The 20,759-nt window shown below is 53.6% G+C and overlaps 1 protein-coding gene across 3 annotated transcripts; it reads right to left on the bottom strand.

Annotated features, from left to right (window-relative positions):
• Nucleotides 1–4,465: 4,465 nt before the first annotated feature.
• YIPF2 (Yip1 domain family member 2) lies at nt 4,466–18,586 on the bottom strand. 3 transcript variants are annotated; one of them, XM_075577477.1, is made up of 9 exons: nt 18,429–18,573; nt 16,256–16,306; nt 13,574–13,713; nt 13,387–13,467; nt 11,087–11,174; nt 10,800–10,916; nt 9,893–10,059; nt 9,604–9,786; nt 4,466–4,723 (listed from the first exon to the last, which is right to left on the bottom strand). In XM_075577477.1, exons 2-9 carry the CDS (start codon nt 16,284–16,286, stop codon nt 4,628–4,630), a joined length of 903 nt encoding a protein of 300 aa, XP_075433592.1. In that variant the 5' UTR covers nt 16,287–16,306; nt 18,429–18,573; the 3' UTR covers nt 4,466–4,627. The 3 variants fall into 3 exon arrangements, with proteins under 3 accessions (XP_075433592.1, XP_075433593.1, XP_075433594.1); XM_075577478.1 differs by having other exon boundaries at nt 18,407–18,429; XM_075577479.1 differs by lacking the exon at nt 9,893–10,059 and having other exon boundaries at nt 18,429–18,586.
• Between the last annotated feature and the right edge of the window lie 2,173 nt (nt 18,587–20,759).

Below are 20,759 nucleotides of genomic sequence, written 5' to 3' on the forward strand. Positions count from 1 at the left end.
AATACTCTCCCCCCCTCCCTTCCCCCCACTCCCCCCTCCCTTCCCCCCACTCCCCCCCCCTCCCTTCCCCCCACTCCCCCCCCTCCCTTCCCCCCCCTCCCCCCCCTCCCTTCCCCCCCCTCCCCCCCCTCCCTTCCCCCCCCTCCCCCCCCTCCCTTCCCCCCACTCCCCCCCCTCCCTTCCCCCCACTCCCCCCCCCTCCCTTCCCCCCACTCCCCCCCCCTCCCTTCCCCCCACTCCCCCCCCCTCCCTTCCCCCCACTCCCCCCCCTCCCTTCCCCCCACTCCCCCCCCCTCCCTTCCCCCCCCTCCCTTCCCCCCTCCCTTCCCCCCCTCCCTCCCTTCCCCCCCCTCACTTCCCCCCGCCCCCCCCTCCCTTCCCCCCGCCCCCCCCCTCCCTTCCCCCCAGCCCCCCCTCCCTTCCCCCCCCTCCCTTCCCCCTCTCCCCCCCTCCCTTCCTCCCCCTCTCCCCCCCCTTCCTCCCCGTTATACTTATATGCGAGCAGCGACGCTGTACACTTCTATATTCTTACCCAAAAGTAGCAAACCGTTTGGTGTTCCCGCTAGAAATCTGTCACAATCCGTATGGTGAGATTAACATAACGGCGGCTTCGGTGAGTGACACTCAGGGGTAGGCAACGAGCGGCTCTCCCCCGCCCCTACCCGCGCCTCTCCCCCGCCCCTACCCGCGCCTCTCCCCCGCCCCTACCCGCGCCTCTCCCCCGCCCCTACCCGCGCCTCTCCCTCGGCCCTACCCGCGCCTCTCCCTCGCCCCTACCCGCGCCTCTCCCCCGCCCCTACCCGCGCCTCTCCCCCGCCCCTACCCGCGCCTCTCCCCCGCCCCTACCCGCGCCTCTCCCTCGCCCCTACCCACGCCTCTCCCTCGCCCCTACCCGCGCCTCTCCCCCGCCCCTACCCGCGCCTCTCCTCCGCCCCTACCCGCGCCTCTCCCCCGCCCCTACCCGCGCCTCTCCCCCGCCCCTACCCGCGCCTCTCCCTCGCCCCTACCCGCGCCTCTCCCCCGCCCCTACCCGCGCCTCTCCCCCGCCCCTACCCGCGCCTCTCCCTCGCCCCTACCCGCGCCTCTCCCCCGCCCCTACCCGCGCCTCTCCCCCGCCCCTACCCGCGCCTCTCCCCCGCCCCTACCCGCGCCTCTCCCTCACTGTGCTGCCGGTGTCTGTGTGGGGGGGCGGGGGTAGGCGGGACAGCCGGCGGTGGCCAGGCCTCTTGTTGCCGTCGGGCATTTCTCCAGCTGCTGGCCTGCCTCCTGCACCGTCCCACGCTGGGCCTCCCTGTGACGACACATGCTAGGCCTCCCTGTGACGACACATGCTGGGCCTCCCTGCACCGTCCCGCGCCGTGCCTCCCTGTGACGACACGCGCCGGGCCTCCCTGTGACGACACGCGCCGGGCCTCCCCATGCGAGACAGTGCAGGAGTTAAAGCTTGTACAGTATATACCTATTAGTTTGTGTACGGTGTGTATATATATGTGTGTGTGTGTGTGTGTGTGTGTGTGTACGGGTGTGTGTGTGTACGGGTGTGTGTGTGTAATATTCATGCATGTGTTGCAGCTCTCAATTTTTTTTATTATTATTATTATAAAATGGCTCTTCCTTGAAAGGTTGAAGACCCCTGTAACTCAACAACTACAATGTATCCTGAAATGACTAAGGTTACATTGTCTATTGTTACAGCTTGCAGCTCAAAGTGCTGGGAACACTGGCAACAAATGATCACAAACAGGAAAGTGTTGCAAAGATCTTGCACTGCGGGGGGAGGTGGGCTAAAGCCTGCTATAGAAATCAAAAGATGCATAAACACTCATTAAAATTGACAGAGGACGTCCAAGATACCGTGAACCAGGAAGGCAGTCTCTAGTACAAGCTTCCTTAGGCAGATTGATGGACTTGATGATGGTTTTCCAGACGGGGAGGGCGTCCTTTAGATGAAGTTCCACTGCTTCTGAAATAACAGAAAACAACAGGGCACGCCGATTGTGTAGTGTGTTTCATCAACCTGTCCCTATGTAGAACCCCAGAATCCTACTTACAGGATAAAGGTTGGTAAATTCAGTGGAGAGAATCTGTAACGCACGTCCCATCTCCTCAGAGCATCTCACGGACCCCACGCGGTCTGCGCAGTCCCCCCTCAGTCTGCGGTGGCGCTGATAGAAGTGTAACACTCCAACGCTCCCACAGAGGCGGGCGGGGGGAGGGGGTTGGGGGGGGGGAAATTGAAACAATACTAGTGAGATACCGTAACAGAAATGTAATGATGATTAAAATGATAAAATCACACTCACATGTAGGCCGGACAGGGAGACCCCTGAAACGACGGTTCGCCGAACACGTCTACAATATTAAGAGGGGCCTCGAGACTCACAGTGCCTCCAATCACTTTAAATGACACCATGGCCAGAACCCAGAGGCTCTGTTATGTATAGGAATTGATAATCCTAAAGGTAGCGGGCGTGGGGGAGACAGGCTTAATTTGGTATCCAAACGGGAGAGCTACTGGATATATGTGCTCAAGACACTGTCCCCCCTTGGCCTTAATATCGATTTCGACCTAGCGGCCTTTTTGAAAGAATCCTAAAATGAGGTCGTGGCCTATGCTATAGTGGTCAGCTGGTGTTTTAATTCGGAATAGGACAGATATGTTTTTAGTGTTCAGTTCCTTATAGTTTTATCTGTACCCTGTATTGTTAATCGTTTTTCAACCCAAGAGCAATCACTGTTTAATCCAAATGTAGGTATTTAGGTGATTGTGTATATTAAGTGTTAATCATTTTTTAACCTAAGAATTTTTTAATTACTGTACAATTCAAATGTATGTATTATTTATATGCAATTCATGGCATCTAGGTGATTGTGCATGTTATATTAATACTCTGACCCCGTTTGCCTTTTAATTTGAATGCGGACACATGTATAGTATTAGCCTCAATCACTAGTCCCTCCCCTTGTAGGAAGGTCCTTCCACTCAGGGTTTGCCTATAAATTTCCTAGCCACTAAGCTCCATTACCCCCTGAGGAAGTGACCACGAGTCACGAAACGCGCAGGGAGGAGGAGCTTAGTGATTTGGACCGTTCCGGCATCCTTAGTTCCTGACGCGAGGAGAGTTCCTGTTTGCTGTACCGCTGACGTCACTCGAATTTTCCGGTATCGAGTGTAGCGTGCGGCGATCCTCTCCTCCGCCAATCTAGGAGCTGGTCAGGTTGCGGACGACATCTGTGAGCGGCATCTGTTACCCTCTTTTTATGTGAGTGTGATTTTATCATTTTAATCGTCATTACATTTCTGTTACGGTATCTCACTAGTATTGTTTCAATTTTCCCCCCCCAACCGCCTCCCCCCGCCCGCCTCTGTGGGAGCGTTGGAGTGTTACACTTCTATCAGCGCCACCGCATACTGAGGGGGACTCCGCAGACCGCGTGAGGTCCGTGAGATGCTCTGAGGAGATGGGACGTGCGTTACAGATTCTCTCCACTGAATTTACAAACCTTTATCCTGTAAGTAGGATTCTGGGGTTCTAGATAGGGACAGGTTGATTAAACACACTACACAATCGGCGTGCCCTGTTGTTTTCTGTTATTTCAGAAGCAGTGGAACTTCATCTAAAGGACGCCCTCCCCGTCTGGAAAACCATCAGCAAGTCCATCAATCTGCCTAAGGAAGCTTATACTAGAGACCGCCTTGCTGGTTCACGGTATCTTGGACTTTTTTTATAGCGCGAGGGACATTTAATTTGTATGTTTATTTGTTTTTACAGATTAGGAATAGTCTGTTGTTTTTTGTTCCTTTACGCTGCTTTACTCACTTATCATTTATATTGTTATTCACTATATTTTTGGTATCACTATTTGCCCTTTATTTAAGTTTGTGTGTAGGTCAGTGCTTTTTAGAGGGCTTATATTTGTTTATTTGCTAAAATTGACAGAGGGTTGAATAATAATAGGCAATAAGTATTATCTAAAACTACAGCGCTGATTTTTTTTATTTTATTTTAAACATACGTTTTCACGTTTTGCTGCTTTAAATTAAATACATACACCCCAAGGGAACGTGTTAGAGGCGTCACAATGACAAGAGACAGGACAACCAGATCGGTGTTTATTAAAGTGATATGAACGGTCTTTATATTAATCAGGAAATAATCTGTAACAATAAAAGTTAACATATAAACAAAATCATAGAGGGGGGGATAGGAAGAGCCCAGGAAGGTACCCTGGCAGCAAAATAATTAAACACCAAGATTGAACCCAATAAACACGTCCCTGTCATTAGGTCACTTTGCCCCTATGTGGGACTGACCCTTTAACCCGTTACACACGTCCCCGTCATTAGGTCACTTTGCCCCTACGTGGGACTGACCCTTTAACCCATTAAACACGCCCCTGTCATTAGGTCACTTTGCCCCTACGTGGGACTGACCATAGAAATGATTAAAAAACACTTCTCGGGTTGAAATAAGATATATATTTATAATTAACAAGGGGCGACCCCTTCAATAGATGCCTTAGAACAGGCAAGCAGAGAATTAACCCTCGCACTCCTTTCGCCCATTAGAAAAAGGCCCCTCTTCCTCCGTGTGCTGGCCCCCTCATTTTGGGAAGGCGCACGCCGCTAATGTTTGGTGGTGTGTGTTATTTTCTGAGCCGTGGTCGTCGCCGCCGCCGTGGGCACGCTCGTGTGCGCCTGGGGTTCCTCGAAGAAATACATCTGTGGGAAGAAAGGGGGGGAGGGGGGTGGTGGGAGAGAAAGGGGAAACAAAATGGCCGTCAGATCACGTGCTAGGGCCCTGTGCCTCGGTGCTCACCCTTCCTAGCAGTGATGGGATCACATTTCTTGCACTTTTAAATAGAGCTCAGTCATGTAATAACTTCTCTGCTCTTATAATAAAGAGGCAATTATCCAACCCCCCCCCCCCCAAAAAAAAAGCACAACGCAGCTTTATTTTTAGGAACCATTAACCCTTTCCCTGCTCACATGCCGGGCCGCGGTGCTGTGATGCTACATTGGGTCGGTTCTAGAGACGCTGCGTTCAAACGCTCAGTGTCAGGAGTGCGGTGACTGATCGGTAACGAAGCCATCACCTTCTCCAAAGTCCGGAGACCCATTAAAGGGTTAAAAGGGGACGACCAGGCATGCACGAGGTTTGCCGAGATAAAAATACATTAAAAAAAGAAGTCCCGCAATGAGGGAGACATAGTATATGGCTCGGCACCTTAAACCCACCTTAGCAAACTTGACACCCTCTACAATTCAATTTGTCGTTTTGTTCTCCAATGCAACTACAACACACATCACTGCGAAATGCTCAAAGAACTAGATTGGTCATCACTCGAGTCTAGGCGCAAAGTTCACCTTTCCTGTCTCACCCTCAAATACTTTCTGGGCAAGCTACCCAGCTACCTGAACAAGCTCCTCACCCCTACCACATGCAGCACCTATCACCTGAGATCAGACTCCAAAAGACTATTCATGGTCCCAAGGTTCAGCAAAGTATCCGGCCGCTCCTCCTTCTCCTTCCGTGCCCCCCAAAACTGGAACAGCCTACCAGAGACTCTCATATCCACCACCAGCTTAAGTTCTTTCAAATCTAAGGCTGTCTTACACTTTAATCTGGTCTGTAACTGTTTCATACGCTCATAATATATATTTTCTTTAACTGTGCACGCAATGTCCTGTATATAATGTATACCCTGCTCATTATGTAACTGTACTTGTAACCATGTACTATTTGTTTTACTTTGTGCCCAGGACATACTTGAAAACGAGACGTAACTCTCAATGTATTACTTCCTGGTAAAATATTTTATAAATAAATAAATAAATGAGGAAGGTTACGTCTCTCGCGTCCCGCCCGAATGACCGCCCCGACATTCAGTGTCTGAATTACCTGAACATTGAGCCCCAACTCTCTCACCACAAGGTAGCGGATTTGTTTTTTTTTAAAGCCTCCCCTCACTGATAACCCGGACTTAATAAATAGAAGGTGGCCCTGAGCGGGTCAAAAAAAAAAAGGGTCCCTAATAAAATGAATCCTGGTCTAACTGTATGAGTCTGGGGGTATTAGTATCCCGTAAGGTAAGGGTGTGCAAAGTTCCCCCCCTGCCTACTCTCCTCCCTGCTCGCTAACCGCCCCGGCGTCAAATGACAGCGTGGGGTCGTGCAACGTCATTTGACACCGGGATACATTGACGACACGTCGTTGGAAGGGTTGGGCCCATCGTTTTCGCGCGGTCCCTCCCCCCTGTCATTTAATTGCCTTGGCGAGAGTGCAAGACATCTGTACCCCCTGCGCCCCAGTTTGCACACGCCTGACTTAAAAGGATACTAATACCCCGAGACTCATACAGTTATACCGCGATTCCCTGAAGAGAGCATTTTATTCGGTATATTTTCCCTATGCGCCTCTCTCATCTCTCCAACATGGAATATGATGGATGAGCGGGGTCGGTATTTTCTCCCGAGTTAACCCCCAGACTTAACCCCGTAAAAACTTTGTTAGCGGCAGTGGCGGGGCTTTCGTAGACACCGTAAAACCCCCTCGAAAATGCCATAAGTGGGTATCTCCCCAACAATGATTTACCTTACTTTTATATAATGCTCATTTAAATTTACTTTTATTTCAGTTCCGTTGATCGTTCCCAATTATTCGATGGTTACATTGACACAAAAATTTCAATTCTGTGACCGAACGGTTTGCGTTATCACAGTACTAACGTACACTGGATTGTGTATTATTGCTTTCACTTTACATCAATTGTATGATTTTTGTTTTTTACTTGCTGTAATGCAAAATAATTTGAATTAAAAGAAAGAAAGTCCTTTTAAAGTCGTAATCCGTGCAATATCCTACATGTTTATTTAAATGTAATTAATTCTGTAGGATAAGATAATACTGACTGCATTTTTTTTTTTAATTTCATCTCAATGCCATGTTTAATGAGTTTTAATATGATGAGCATCATTTGATGTCTACAGCCCGCTTTATCCCACTTCCCCAGCAGTGCCAGATCTTTGCAACACTTTCCTGTTTGTGATCATTTGTTGCCAATGTTCCCAGCCGTTTAAGCTGCAAACTGCAACAATAGATCATGTTACCGTCGTAATATATCAGAATACATTGTAGCTGCTGAGTTACACTGACTGAAAGAGTGATTGAAACTGAAAGGCGGCCTGTTAGTGACACCCTGGGAAGCAGGATCTTTGCTGATCGATCACGGGGGAACCAAATCGATTACCTTTATTGAAAACCGATTGGCAGCTTAGGTAATCAAAAGGCAGAATATATATATATATTTTTTTAAGTGCTGCTTGGATTCCTCTTTCAAGGATACAATATTTTGTGTGTGATTACTGGGATGAAAAGGATATTGGAAGGATGCCAGGACTTGTTTGAGGTCACACACACACACACGGACACACACACACAAGGTCACACACACGGACACACACACACACGTCACACACAAACACACACACACACACACAAGGTCACACACACACACACACACACACACAAGGTCACACACACACGGACACACACACACGGACACACACACACTACTTAACATGTATTCGACCGAGCCGGCCAAAAAAAACAAAACGTGGATCATTTTGGAAAAACATCCAGTTATAGGTATTTTAAAATGAAAATCTCCTTTTCTATCTAGCGCGGAGCCCGATACAGATATATATATATATATATATATACACACACACACACACAAATATAACTGTATGCTCATCTGCATGTCTTAGGCCTCGGCCATGTTACTTGCTTGCTGGCGGAAGCGCGCTGAGGCGCGCTCCCGCTCAGCACTGAGCCCCTACAGCCGCAATTAGAGCGGCTTTAGTAGGGGCTCACCTGCGCTTACGCGCGCTTGCGGAAGCGCAGGTCTTGGGGGAATTTAAAATTCCCCCGCTTGCCGGCGAGACAGGCCGGTCACGTGAGCGGTTCGCCCAATGAGGGCGAACCAGCTCCGTGACGTCACTGGCCCGCCCCCGGCCAGTGACGCGACCGCCCCCGGACCGCCCCCTGACGGCTGCTGAGAGCGCTTGCGGTAAGCAACCGCAAGGCCAGGGAAAGCACCCGCTTTCCCTGCGCCTCAGCACGCCAGCAGGGACCGTGGACTCGGCCTTAGGCAGGTCTGCAACCCCGCCTTTCCCCATTATCACCCAGCATACAGCACTTCCACTGCAGCAAGGGATTCTGGGAAATGACATGCAAATGAGCACACAGTGTCACTTTTTGCCTCAATAACCATTTTTAACATGGTTCCCTATAGGCTTAAGCTTGCTGCATGGTCACAGCTTTGAGCACAGCCAGGGTTAAGGTGCATACCCAGAAAACCACCCACAGACAGCCGTTTCGGCCTTGATGGGTCTCATCAGTGTGGGGTTGATTTTACTGGGAATGCAAGAGAGGCTATGGGATAGGCTAAACCATAATACTGAGTTAAGTTATGGTGAGTAAAAAAAGTGACAATATATATATATATATGCTTGGAGAGGACGAAAGGAGAATAGAAATAGAATTCATGCCATCTGCACGGCTAATAAAACAGGACTGGGTTTCCAGATCCTACTGCAAGGGAAGTCTCCAGAACAGCCGTGAATATTGAAACGAAGCCTTCGGATGTAGTAACAAGGAGCTATGTCCAACTAAAAGCAGATAAAGGGATATTTTGGTGGAGGGATACAATATCTCCTGTATGTGGTGGGGCACGGGAGAATGAAGCGGGGTAAGATGTGTGAATCCAGAGAGACCCGTTTTATTCATCATTTGTCTAAAAAAGGTGTACAAAACGTATACAGAATCGGTACACGCGGGCCTCTGGGGTGCCGGAGGTTACTCGCCGTTGCACTGCGCTGGGCGCCATTTTTAGCTCCCGGACAGTAATATGTCAAACAGCTAGTGTTTCCTGAACGGAGAATCCGTTGGGAACGGCGGGAGGAGATCTCGTAGGGTGACGCTTTAAAAAGGGACAGGGTCCAAGCAGCCATATTAACCCTTAGGAGTGCCGGACAGATCGCGGCACAAAGTGGCCCCTCCGGGCACAGGGCGGTCACGTGACCGCGGCGGCCATTTTGCAGGAAAAGGCAGAGGAGTCCTCCGTTTCAGTACCCCTCCTACTACCTGGCAGCTGCGTCAAATGACGCTCTTGGGGAAGAGCGCAGGACCCTCTGCAACCGACCCCCCCTCCCCAGACAAATCTCCACCCCCCCCCCCCTGGTGGCACGCCCACCCAGTTTCCACACCCCTGCCTTAGGGAAATGTCAACCCTCCCCCACCCGCCTCGGAGCGTGTTCAGAGAGGACGCCAGGCCCCAGCCCAACGCCAGGCACCTCTCCCCCTCCCATTTATGATCCAAATTACCGGCACTTCTCCTCCCGCTTAACACATTTCTCTCTCTCCCTTATCCCCCGTCCCGTTCTGTCCGTTGCGGTTCCTCCCCCCCCCTCACGCTTTTCACGGCGGCCATATTGGAGGCCCACGAGAAAAAAAAAAACGTCATAATGTGCCCTTTCTAACACAGGTTTTGCCCAAAAAGTGAGCGTTTAGGAGTAAAAAAAAAAACTTGAACGAATACCTTGCAACCCACAGCCAGGAGCGCGTGTAGGACGACCATGCTCGTCACCGTGGCGACGGCCACCATTTTGTTGTCGCCGCGGATGTGCGGCCAGAAGGTGAGGATGAGGACGGAGCCGGACAGGCACATGGCCACGAGAATCAGAAGCCAGCGGAACCAGTCTATGGGGATCAGCCAGAGCACCTGGGGAGGGAAGCAGGGATACTCGGCACCATTATACAGCGCGGCGTGTTCATTATCAGTGTGTAGAGATACTCAGCATCATTATGCAGTGCAGCTGGGTACTCACCGTGGTCGGGATGTAGACAGACAGGGAGTATCCGTAGACACACGCGGTCTCTATAAAGCTATAGGACCCCACGCTGGGGCTCACCCCTTTCCTCCACTGTAGGAAACCCCACAGGCCTAAAGGTACCATCAAGGCGTAGCTGTATATGGCTATTCCTGCAACCGACACTGAGAGAGAGAAATCACATGATCCCCCCCGCAGGGTGACACAGTGACCGTCCCTCCCCCCGCAGGGTGACACAGTGACACAGACAGGAGGGAGCTATGGGACATGGAGTCTGTCCCTCCCCCTGCAGGGTGACACAGTGACCGTCCCTCCCCCCGCAGGGTGACACAGTGACACAGACAGGAGGGAGCTATGGGACATGGAGTCTGTCCCTCACCCCGCAGGGTGACACAGTGACCGTCCCTCCCCCCGCAGGGTGACACAGTGACCGTCCCTCCCCCCGCAGGGTGACACAGTGATACAGGCAGGAGGGAGCTATGAGTCATAGAGTCTGTCCCTCCCCCCGCAGGGTGACACAGTGACACACAGGAGGGAGCTATGGGACATGGAATCTGTCCCTCCCCCCGCAGGGTGACACAGTGACACAGACAGGAGGGAGCTATGGGACATGGAGTCTGTCCCTCCCCACGCAGGGTGACACAGTGACACAGACAGGAGGGAGCTATGGGACATGGAGTCTGTCACTCCCCCCGCAGGGTGACACAGTGACACAGACAGGAGGGAGCTATGGGATATGGAGTCTGTCCCTCCCCCCGCAGGGTGACACAGACAGGAGGGAGCTATGTCCCTGAGGTGATGATAATGATGTATAAATAATAACCCTATTTAGAAATGCTGACGGCACGATCGTTATAATGAGCGAGGACCCTATAGGTCAGTTTGGGGACGCGGGAAGCCTCACCCTTGTGAAACTGTGGGCTGTAGTGGTAGTCGGAGCTGCCTTGCTTCTGAAGGAAGGTCGCCAAGTTACCCATGATGGTCACGGTGAACACCAGCGTGGCACATATCCAGAAGGGTCCTAAAGGCAGGGGAAACCAGTTTGTAAACAAGGAGAGGATTCCACCCCAGTGGTGGCTGCTCGCCTGAACGTAGACCCCCCCGCGTCCGTCCCCCCTCCACCCCCCCCCGCGTCAGTCCCCTCTCCACCCCCCCCGCGTCAGTCCCCTCTCCACCCCCCCCCCCGCTCACCGTACAGGTCGGGATTGTTTCTTAGATGATGTCGTACAAAGTTTTTCCCGGGAATGGGGAGAAGCGACGCTCTGATCCTGTCCAGGACCTGGAGGGACCACGGAGACACAGCGTGGGTGTAACAGGGACAGCGCGGGCAGCGCCCCTCACACACACACACAACACTACACCATGCCATGTATACACAGCACAGGTACAGCGCGGGCAGCGCCCCTCACACACACACTACTACACCATGCCATGTATACACAGCACAGGTACAGCGCGGGCAGCGGCAGTGCCAGCCTCCCCCTCACTCACACACTACTACACCATGCCATGTATACACAGCACAGGTACAGCGCGGGCAGCGGCAGTGCCAGCCTCCCCCTCACACACTACTACACCTTGCTATGTATACACAGCACAGGTACAGCGCGGGCAGCGACAGTGCCACACACACTACTACACCATGCCATGTATACACAGCACAGGTACAGCGCGGGCAGCGGCAGTGCCAGCCTCCCCCTCACACACACTACTACACCATGCCATGTATACACAGCACAGGCACAGCGCGGGCAGCGGCAGTGCCAGCCTCCCCCTCACACACACACACTACTACACCATGCCATGTATACACAGCACAGGTACAGCGCGGGCAGCGGCAGTGCCAGCCTCCCCCTCACACACACTACTACACCATGCCATGTATACACAGCACAGGTACAGCGCGGGCAGCGGCGGTGCCAGCCTCCCCCACACACACACTACTACACCATGCCATGTATACACAGCACAGGTACAGCGCGGGCAGCGGCGGTGCCAGCCTCCCCCACACACACACTACTACACCATGCCATGTATACACAGCACAGGTACAGCGTGGGCAGCGGCAGTGCCAGCCTCCCCCCCACACACTACTACACCATGCCATGTATGCACAGCGCAGGTACAGCGCGGGCAGCGGCAGTGCCAGCCTCCCCCCTCACACACTACTACACCATGCCATGTATACACAGCACAGGTACAGCGCGGGCAGCGGCAGTGCCAGCCTCCCCCACACACACTACTACACCATGCCATGTATACACAGCACAGGTACAGCGCGGGCAGCGGCAGTGCCAGCCTCCCCCCCCACACACTACTACACCATGCCATGTATACACAGCGCGGGCAGCGGCAGTGCCAGCCTCCCCCTCACACACACACACTACTACACCATGCCATGTATACACAGCACAGGTACAGCGCGGGCAGCGGCAGTGCCAGCCTCCCCCTCACACACACTACTACACCATGCCATGTATACACAGCACAGGTACAGCGCGGGCAGCGGCGGTGCAAGCCTCCCCCACACACACACTACTACACCATGCCATGTATACACAGCACAGGTACAGCGCGGGCAGCGGCGGTGCCAGCCTCCCCCACACACACACTACTACACCATGCCATGTATACACAGCACAGGTACAGCGCGGGCAGTGCCAGCCTCCCCCTCACACACTACTACACCATGCCATGTATACACAGCGCAGGCAGCGGCAGTGCCAGCCTCCCCCTCACACACACTACTACACCATGCCATGTATACACAGCGCGGGCAGCGTCAGTGCCAGCCTCCCCCTCACACACACTACTACACCATGCCATGTATACACAGCACAGGTACAGCGCGGGCAGCGGCAGTGCCAGCCTCCCCCTCACACACACTACTACACCATGCCATGTATACACAGCGCGGGCAGCGGCAGTGCCAGCCTCCCCCTCACACACACACTACTACACCATGCCATGTATACACAGCACAGGTACAGCGCGGGCAGCGGCAGTGCCAGCCTCCCCCTCACACACTACTACACCATGCCATGTATACACAGCACAGGTACAGCGCGGGCAGCGGCAGTGCCAGCCTCCCCCCTCACACACACTACTACACCATGCCATGTATACACAGCACAGGTACAGCGCGGGCAGCGGCAGTGCCAGCCTCCCCTCACACACACTACTACATCATGCCATGTATACACAGCACAGGTACAGCGCGGGCAGCGGCAGTGCCAGCCTCCCCCTCACACACACTACTACACCATGCCATGTATACACAGCACAGGTACAGCGCGGGCAGCGGCAGTGCCAGCCTCCCCTCACACACACTACTACACCATGCCATGTATACACAGCACAGGTACAGCGCGGGCAGCGGCAGTGCCAGCCCCCCCCTCACACACTACTACACCATGCCATGTATACACAGCACAGGTACAGCGCGGGCAGCGGCAGTGCCAGCCTCCCCCCTCCTGACTCAGAGACATTACCTGGTATGTGTCGATTTCAAAAAAGTCCTGATAATATTGGAAGGTCCAAAAGCTGGCCGACTTCTTCTGCCCCGAGAGGAGCTGCGGAGAGGGGGCAGGACTTTATATTACTGGGGGGAGGGGAAAGGGCACACAGGCTACTCAAAAACACCCCTCACCCCCGAGTGCCAGTCCGTGCCCCTCTCACCTCAGTCTGATCTGTGTCGTCCTCCCCCTCGCTGTCAGCGCCCATGCGCAGTGTGGCATGGTCCTGCCGGGCCCCCTCAGTCACGCTCCTCGTCGTGGCATCAGGACTGGAAGCCAGGAGGTCAGCGGCCTCATCAAACTCTTCAAGGGAGGAGGGAGAGGTTAGGGAAGGCTGCCGCTGCCCGCGCTGTACCTGTGCTGTGTATACATGGCATGGTGTAGTAGTGTGTGTGAGGGGGAGGCTGCCGCTGCCCGCTCTGTACCTGTGCTGTGTATACATGGCATGGTGTAGTAGTGTGTGTGAGGGGGAGGCTGGCACTGCCGCTGCCCGCGCTGTACCTGTGCTGTGTATACATGGCATGGTGTAGTAGTGTGTGTGAGGAGGAGGCTGGCACTGCCGCTGCCCGCGCTGTACCTGTGCTGTGTATACATGGCATGGTGTAGTAGTGTGTGTGAGGGGGAGGCTGGCACTGCCGCTGCCCGCGCTGTACCTGTGCTGTGTATACATGGCATGATGTAGTAGTGTGTGAGGGGGGGGAGGCTGGCACTGCTGCTGCCCGCACTGTACCTGTGCTGTGTATACATGGCATGGTGTAGTAGTGTGTGTGTGGGGGAGGCTGGTACTGCCGCTGCCCGCGCTGTACCTGTGCTGTGTATACATGGCATGGTGTAGTAGTGTGTGTGTGGGGGAGGCTGGCACTGCCGCTGCCCGTGCTGTACCTGTGCTGTGTATACATGGCATGGTGTAGTAGTGTGTGTGAGGGGGAGGCTGGCACTGGCGCTGCCCACGCTGTACCTGTGCTGTGTATACATGGCATGGTGTAGTAGTGTGTGTGAGGGGGGAGGCTGGCACTGCCGCTGCCCGCGCTGTACCTGCGCTGTGTATACCTGGCACGGTGTAGTAGTGTGTGTGAGGGGGAGGCTGGCACTGCCGCTGCCCGCGCTGCCCCTGTGCTGTGTATACATGGCATGGTGTAGTAGTGTGTGTGAGGGGGAGGCTGGCACTGCCGCTGCCCGCGCTGTACCTGTGCCGTGTATACATGGCATGGTGTAGTAGTGTGTATGAGGGGGAGGCTGGCACCGCCGCTGCCCGCGCTGTACCTGTGCTGTGTATACATGTCATGGTGTAGTAGTGTGTGTGAGGGGGAGGCTGGCACTGCCGCTGCCCGCGCTGTACCTGCGCTGTGTATACCTGGCACGGTGTAGTAGTGTGTGTGAGGGGGAGGCTGGCACTGCCGCTGCCCGCGCTGCCCCTGTGCTGTGTATACATGGCATGGTGTAGTAGTGTGTGTGAGGGGGAGGCTGGCACTGCCGCTGCCCGCGCTGTACCTGTGCCGTGTATACATGGCATGGTGTAGTAGTGTGTATGAGGGGGAGGCTGGCACCGCCGCTGCCCGCGCTGTACCTGTGCTGTGTATACATGTCATGGTGTAGTAGTGTGTGTGAGGGGGAGGCTGGCACTGCCGCTGCCCGCGCTGTACCTGTGCTGTGTATACATGGCATGGTGTAGTAGTGTGTGTGAGGGGGAGACTTGCACTGCCGCTGCCCGCGCTGTACCTGTGCTGTGTATACATGGCATGGTGTAGTAGTGTGTGTGAGGAGGAGGCTGGCACTGCCGCTGCCCACGCTGTACCTGTGCTGTGTATACCTGGCATGGTGTAGCGCGGGCAGCAGCTGTACTTGAGAGACAGGTGTGTGAGCAAGTGCAAGCGAGCGCTTGTTTGTATGTGAGCGAGTGAGAATGTGTATGTATGCGAGCGGGGGAGTATGTATGTGAGCAAGCGTGTGTGGATGTGAGCGAGTATAGGGGTGTGTGTATGCATGTATGTGAGTTAGTATATGAGTATGTATGTGAGCAAGTGTGTATGGGAGAGTGAGTGAATGTAGGTGCGAGTGTATGGGAGAGTGAGTGAATGTATGCGAGTGTGTATGGAAGAGTGAGTGTATGTATGCGAGTGTGTATGGGAGAGTGAGTGAATGTATGCGAGTGTGTATGGGAGAGTGAGTGAATGTATGTGAGTGTGTATGGGAGAGTGAATGAATGTATGTGAGTGTGTATGGGAGAGTGAATGAATGTATGTGCGTGTGTATGGGAGAGTGAGTGAATGTATGCGAGTGTGTATGGGAGAGTGAGTGAATGTATGTGAGTGTGTATGGGAGAGTGAATGAATGTATGTGAGTGTGTATGGGAGAGTGAATGAATGTATGTGCGTGTGTATGGGAGAGTGAGTGAATGTATGTGAGTGTGTATGGGAGAGTGAGTGAATGCGAGTGTGTATGGGAGAGTGAGTGAATGTATGCGAGTGTGTATGGGAGAGTGAGTGAATGTATGCGAGTGTGTATGGGAGAGTGAGTGAATGTATGCGAGTGTGTATGGGAGAGTGAGTGAATGTATGCGAGTGTGTATGGGAGAGTGAGTGAATGTATGCGAGTGTGTATGGGAGAGTGAGTGAATGTATGCGAGTGTGTATGGGAGAGTGAGTGTATGTATGCGAGTGTGTATGGGAGAGTGAGTGAATGTATGTGAGTGTGTATGGGAGAGTGAGTGAATGTAGGTGAGTGTGTAGTGTGTATGGGAGAGTGAGTGAATGTATGTGAGTGTGTATGGGAGCGTGAGTGAATGTTTGCGAGTGTGTATGGGAGAGTGAGTGAATGTTTGCGAGTGTGAGTGTGACTTCCTCACCTTGGAACTTCAGATCATCGGTTGTGGCCATTTCACATCAGCAGCATCTCCCTGAGATAAGAGAAAGGGACAGTTATACTGTGCTCCCCCTGATACACCCCTGTGCTCCCCCTGATACACCCCTGTGCTCCCCCTGATACACCCCTGTGCTCCCCCTGATACAACCCTGGGCTCCCCCTGATACACCCCTGGGCTCCCCCTGATACACCCCTGGGCTCCCCCTGATACACCCCTGGGCTCCCCCTGATACACCCCTGGGCTCCCCCTGATACACCCCTGGGATCCTCCCGATACACCCCTGGGCTCCCCCCGATACACCCCTGGGCTCCCCCCGATACACCCCTGGGCTCACCCCCTGATACACCCCTGGGCTCACCCCTTGATACACCCCTGGGCTCACCCCGATACACCCCCTGGGCTCCCCCTGATACACCCCTGGGCTCACCCCCTGATACACCCCCTGATGCACCCCTGGGCTCCCCCTGATACACCCCTGGGCTCACCCCCTGATACACCCCCTGATACACCCCCTGGGCTCCCCCTGATACACCCCTGGGCTCACCCCCTGATACACCCCTGGGCTCACCCCCTGATACACCCCTGGGCTCACCCCCTGATACACCCCTGGGCTCACCCCCTGATACACCCCTGGGCTCACCCCCTGATACACCCCTGGGCTCACCCCCTGATACACCCCTGGGCTCACCCCCTGATACACCCCCTGGGCTCCCCCTGATACACCCCCTGGGCTCCCTCCGATACACTCCCTGGGCTCCCCCCGATACACCCCTGGGCTCACCCCCTGATACACCCCTGGGCTCACCCCCTGATACACCCGATACACCCCTGGGCTCCCCCTGATACGCTCCCCCTGATACGCTCCCCCTGATACACCCCCCCTGGGCTCCCCCTGATACACCCCCCCCCTGGGCTCCCCCTGATACGCTCCCCCTGATACACCCCCCCTGGGCTCCCCCTGATACACCCCACCCCCCTGGGCTCCCTCTGATACACCCCCCCTGGGCTCCCCCTGATACACCCCCCCCCTGGGCTCCCCCTGATACACCCCCTGGGCTCCCCCTGATACACCCCTGGGCTCACCCCCTGATACACCCATGGGCTCACCCCCTGATGCACCCATGGGCTCACCCCCTGATGCACCCCTGGGCTCCCCCTGATACACCCCTGGGCTCACCCCCTGGGCTCCCCCTGATACACCCCTGGGCTCACCCCCTGGGCTCCCCCTGATACACCCCTGGGCTCACCCCCTGATACACCCCTGGGCTCCCCCTGATACACCCCCTGATACACCCCCTGATACACCCCCTGGGCTCCCCCCGATACACTCCCTGGGCTTCCCCCGATACACCCCTGGGCTCACCCCCTGGGCTCCCCCTGATACACCCCCTGGGCTCCCCCTGATACACCCCTGGGCTCCCCCTGATACACCCCCCCTGGGCTCCCCCTGATACACACCCCCCCCCCCTGTGCTCCCCCTGATACACCCCCCCCTGGGCTCCCTCTGATACCCCCCCCCCCTGGGCTCCCCCTGATACACCCCCCCCCCTGGGCTCCCCCTGATACACCCCCCCCCCTGGGCTCCCCCTGATACACCCCCCCCCCTGGGCTCCCCCTGATACACCCCCCCCCCTGGGCTCCCCCTGATACACCCCCCCCCCTGGGCTCCCCCTGATACACCCCCCCTGGGCTCCCCCTGATACACCCCCCCCCCCTGGGCTCCCCCTGATACACCCCCCCCCCTGGGCTCCCCCTGATACACCCCCCCCCTGGGCTCCCCCTGATACACCCCCCCCCCTGGGCTCCCCCTGATACACCCCCCCCCCTGGGCTCCCCCTGATACACCCCCCCCCCCTGGGCTCCCCCTGATACACCCCCCCCCCCTGGGCTCCCCCTGATACACCCCCCCCCCCTGGGCTCCCCCTGATACACCCCCCCCCTGGGCTCCCCCTGATACGCTCCCCCTGATACACCCCCCCTGGGCTCCCCCTGATACACCCCCCCTGGGCTCCCCCTGATACACCCCCCCCTGGGCTCCCCCTGATACACCCCCCCTGGGCTCCCCCTGATACACCCCCCCTGGGCTCCCCCTGATACACCCCTGATACACCCCTGATACACCCCTGGGCTCACCCCCCAGCCACACACATCTCACCTGCTCCAGTAGCTTCTTCTGGACACATCATCCGCGTCACCGCACTGTGCGGGCTGTACTAACTCCTCCCCTAGGGGGGGTGTCGGCGGTTACCTCCTACAGCGAAAAGCTCGCGGACCGGCCCGAGACCCCTCCGAGAGGCCGCTTCTTACTTATCTCACCGAGAGAGAGGCCGCCCCCGGAGCCCGGACCCTCCGCCGCTCTGTTACAATCGTTACACCGTCACTACAGAGATGTGCCACCCCTCCCCGCACTACAGTGGTACATCCCGGATCTAATGCGACAGCAAATCTTTCCGGGGGGAAACAGACGCCAAGATTACAAAGGGCCCTGATAAAGGGTGAATTATTATTATTATTATTATTATTATTATTATTATTAATAATAATAATAATAATAATATTATTATTATTATATAATTGTATTATATTTATACTGTTGTTGTATCAAATATTTCTATTAGTATTATTAATATTATTATAATTGTATTATATTTATACTGTTATTGTATCACATATTATTTATATTATTATTATTATTATTATTATTATTAAATTGTATTATATTTATACTGTTATTGTATCATCTATTATTATTGCTGCATTATTTAATTTTTATATCACTAGATTATTTTATTATTATTATGTGTATAATTGTATTATTTTGGTCTCATTATTACTGCTGTTAATATTAGTAGATTTATTTTAGTATTCCGTTTTTATTATTATTATTTGAATGTATTATTTTTATTTTGTTGTTAGCGCTAACATCTCACCATTGTTAACGATGATATGTTCATTATATTTATTATTACGTGGACGGAGGCTAATAATACAATAACACCTACAAGAACCGCAGAAGATGCTAATAATGGTTCTAATAGTAAGATTTTGCTGAACCATGAGATAATGTGATCATTAATATTTACTCCATCCATGGAGATATCACAGGCCGGGGCGTCACTGGGATGTATTAGGTAGGGAGACACATCTTCAGATCCTTGTTCTGAAGTGTTAGCAGCGAGAGGAAATCCGGCGTTATTAATTATTCCGGCATTATTAATAGAACAGTGAGACGCGTTACCGTCCTGCTCTATGTATGCGATGAGCGGATATTACAAAGCACGTGGAACTTGCTTAATCGGCCTTTTCATTTGTTGTCACCTGGTCGATGTTTCCGCCGTAATCCCGGAGCGGCCGCACAACGAGATCGTGAGGATGGTCCGAGATTAGGGCAGGAACGTCGCCCCATTCACAATCGATGCAAACACGGGTTAAACCAGTCCACGTGCTTTCTGCTGTTCTCTCGTATGTTACTGTGTAGCTGGAATCCATCCTGGCTCTAGGTGGCCGCCGTGGCAGAATATTATGTAGTGAGGGGGCTCCTTTCACGTGGCTATGTATGTTATCAACAGGAAGCTTCGTGGCTATGTATGTGGCTATGTATGTTATCAACAGGAAGCTTCGTGGCTATGTATGTTATCAACAGGAAGCTTTGTGGCTGTGTATGTTATCAACAGGAAGCTTCGTGGCTATGTATGTGGCTATGTATGTTATCAACAGGAAGCTTCGTGGCTATGTATGTTATCAACAGGAAGCTTTGTGGCTGTGTATGTTATCAACAGGAAGCTTCGTGGCTATGTATGTGGCTATGTATGTTATCAACAGGAAGCTTCGTGGCTATGTATGTTATCAACAGGAAGCTTTGTGGCTGTGTATGTAGCTATGTATGTTATCAACAGGAAGCTTCGTGGCTGTGTATGTGGCTATGTATGTTATCAACAGGAAGCTTTGTGGCTGTGTATGTAGCTATGTATGTTATCAACAGGAAGCTTCGTGGCTATGTATGTTATCAACAGGAAGCTTTGTGGCTGTGTATGTGGCTATGTATGTTATCAACAGGAAGCTTTGTGGCTGTGTATGTAGCTATGTATGTTATCAACAGGAAGCTTTGTGGCTATGTATGTTATCAACAGGAAGCTTCGTGGCTGTGTATGTGGCTATGTATGTTATCAACAGGAAGCTTCGTGGCTATGTATGTTATCAACAGGAAGCTTCGTGGCTGTGTATGTGGCTATGTATGTTATCAACAGGAAGCTTCGTGGCTATGTATGTTATCAACAGGAAGCTTTGTGGCTGTGTATGTGGCTATGTATGTTATCAACAGGAAGCTTTGTGGCTATGTATGTTATCAACAGGAAGCTTTGTGGCTGTGTATGTAGCTATGTATGTTATCAACAGGAAGCTTCGTGGCTATGTATGTTATCAACAGGAAGCTTTGTGGCTGTGTATGTGGCTATGTATGTTATCAACAGGAAGCTTTGTGGCTGTG

This window comes from Ascaphus truei, chromosome 20 (assembly GCF_040206685.1).
Source record: "Ascaphus truei isolate aAscTru1 chromosome 20, aAscTru1.hap1, whole genome shotgun sequence".
Lineage (NCBI taxonomy): Eukaryota > Metazoa > Chordata > Amphibia > Anura > Ascaphidae > Ascaphus > Ascaphus truei.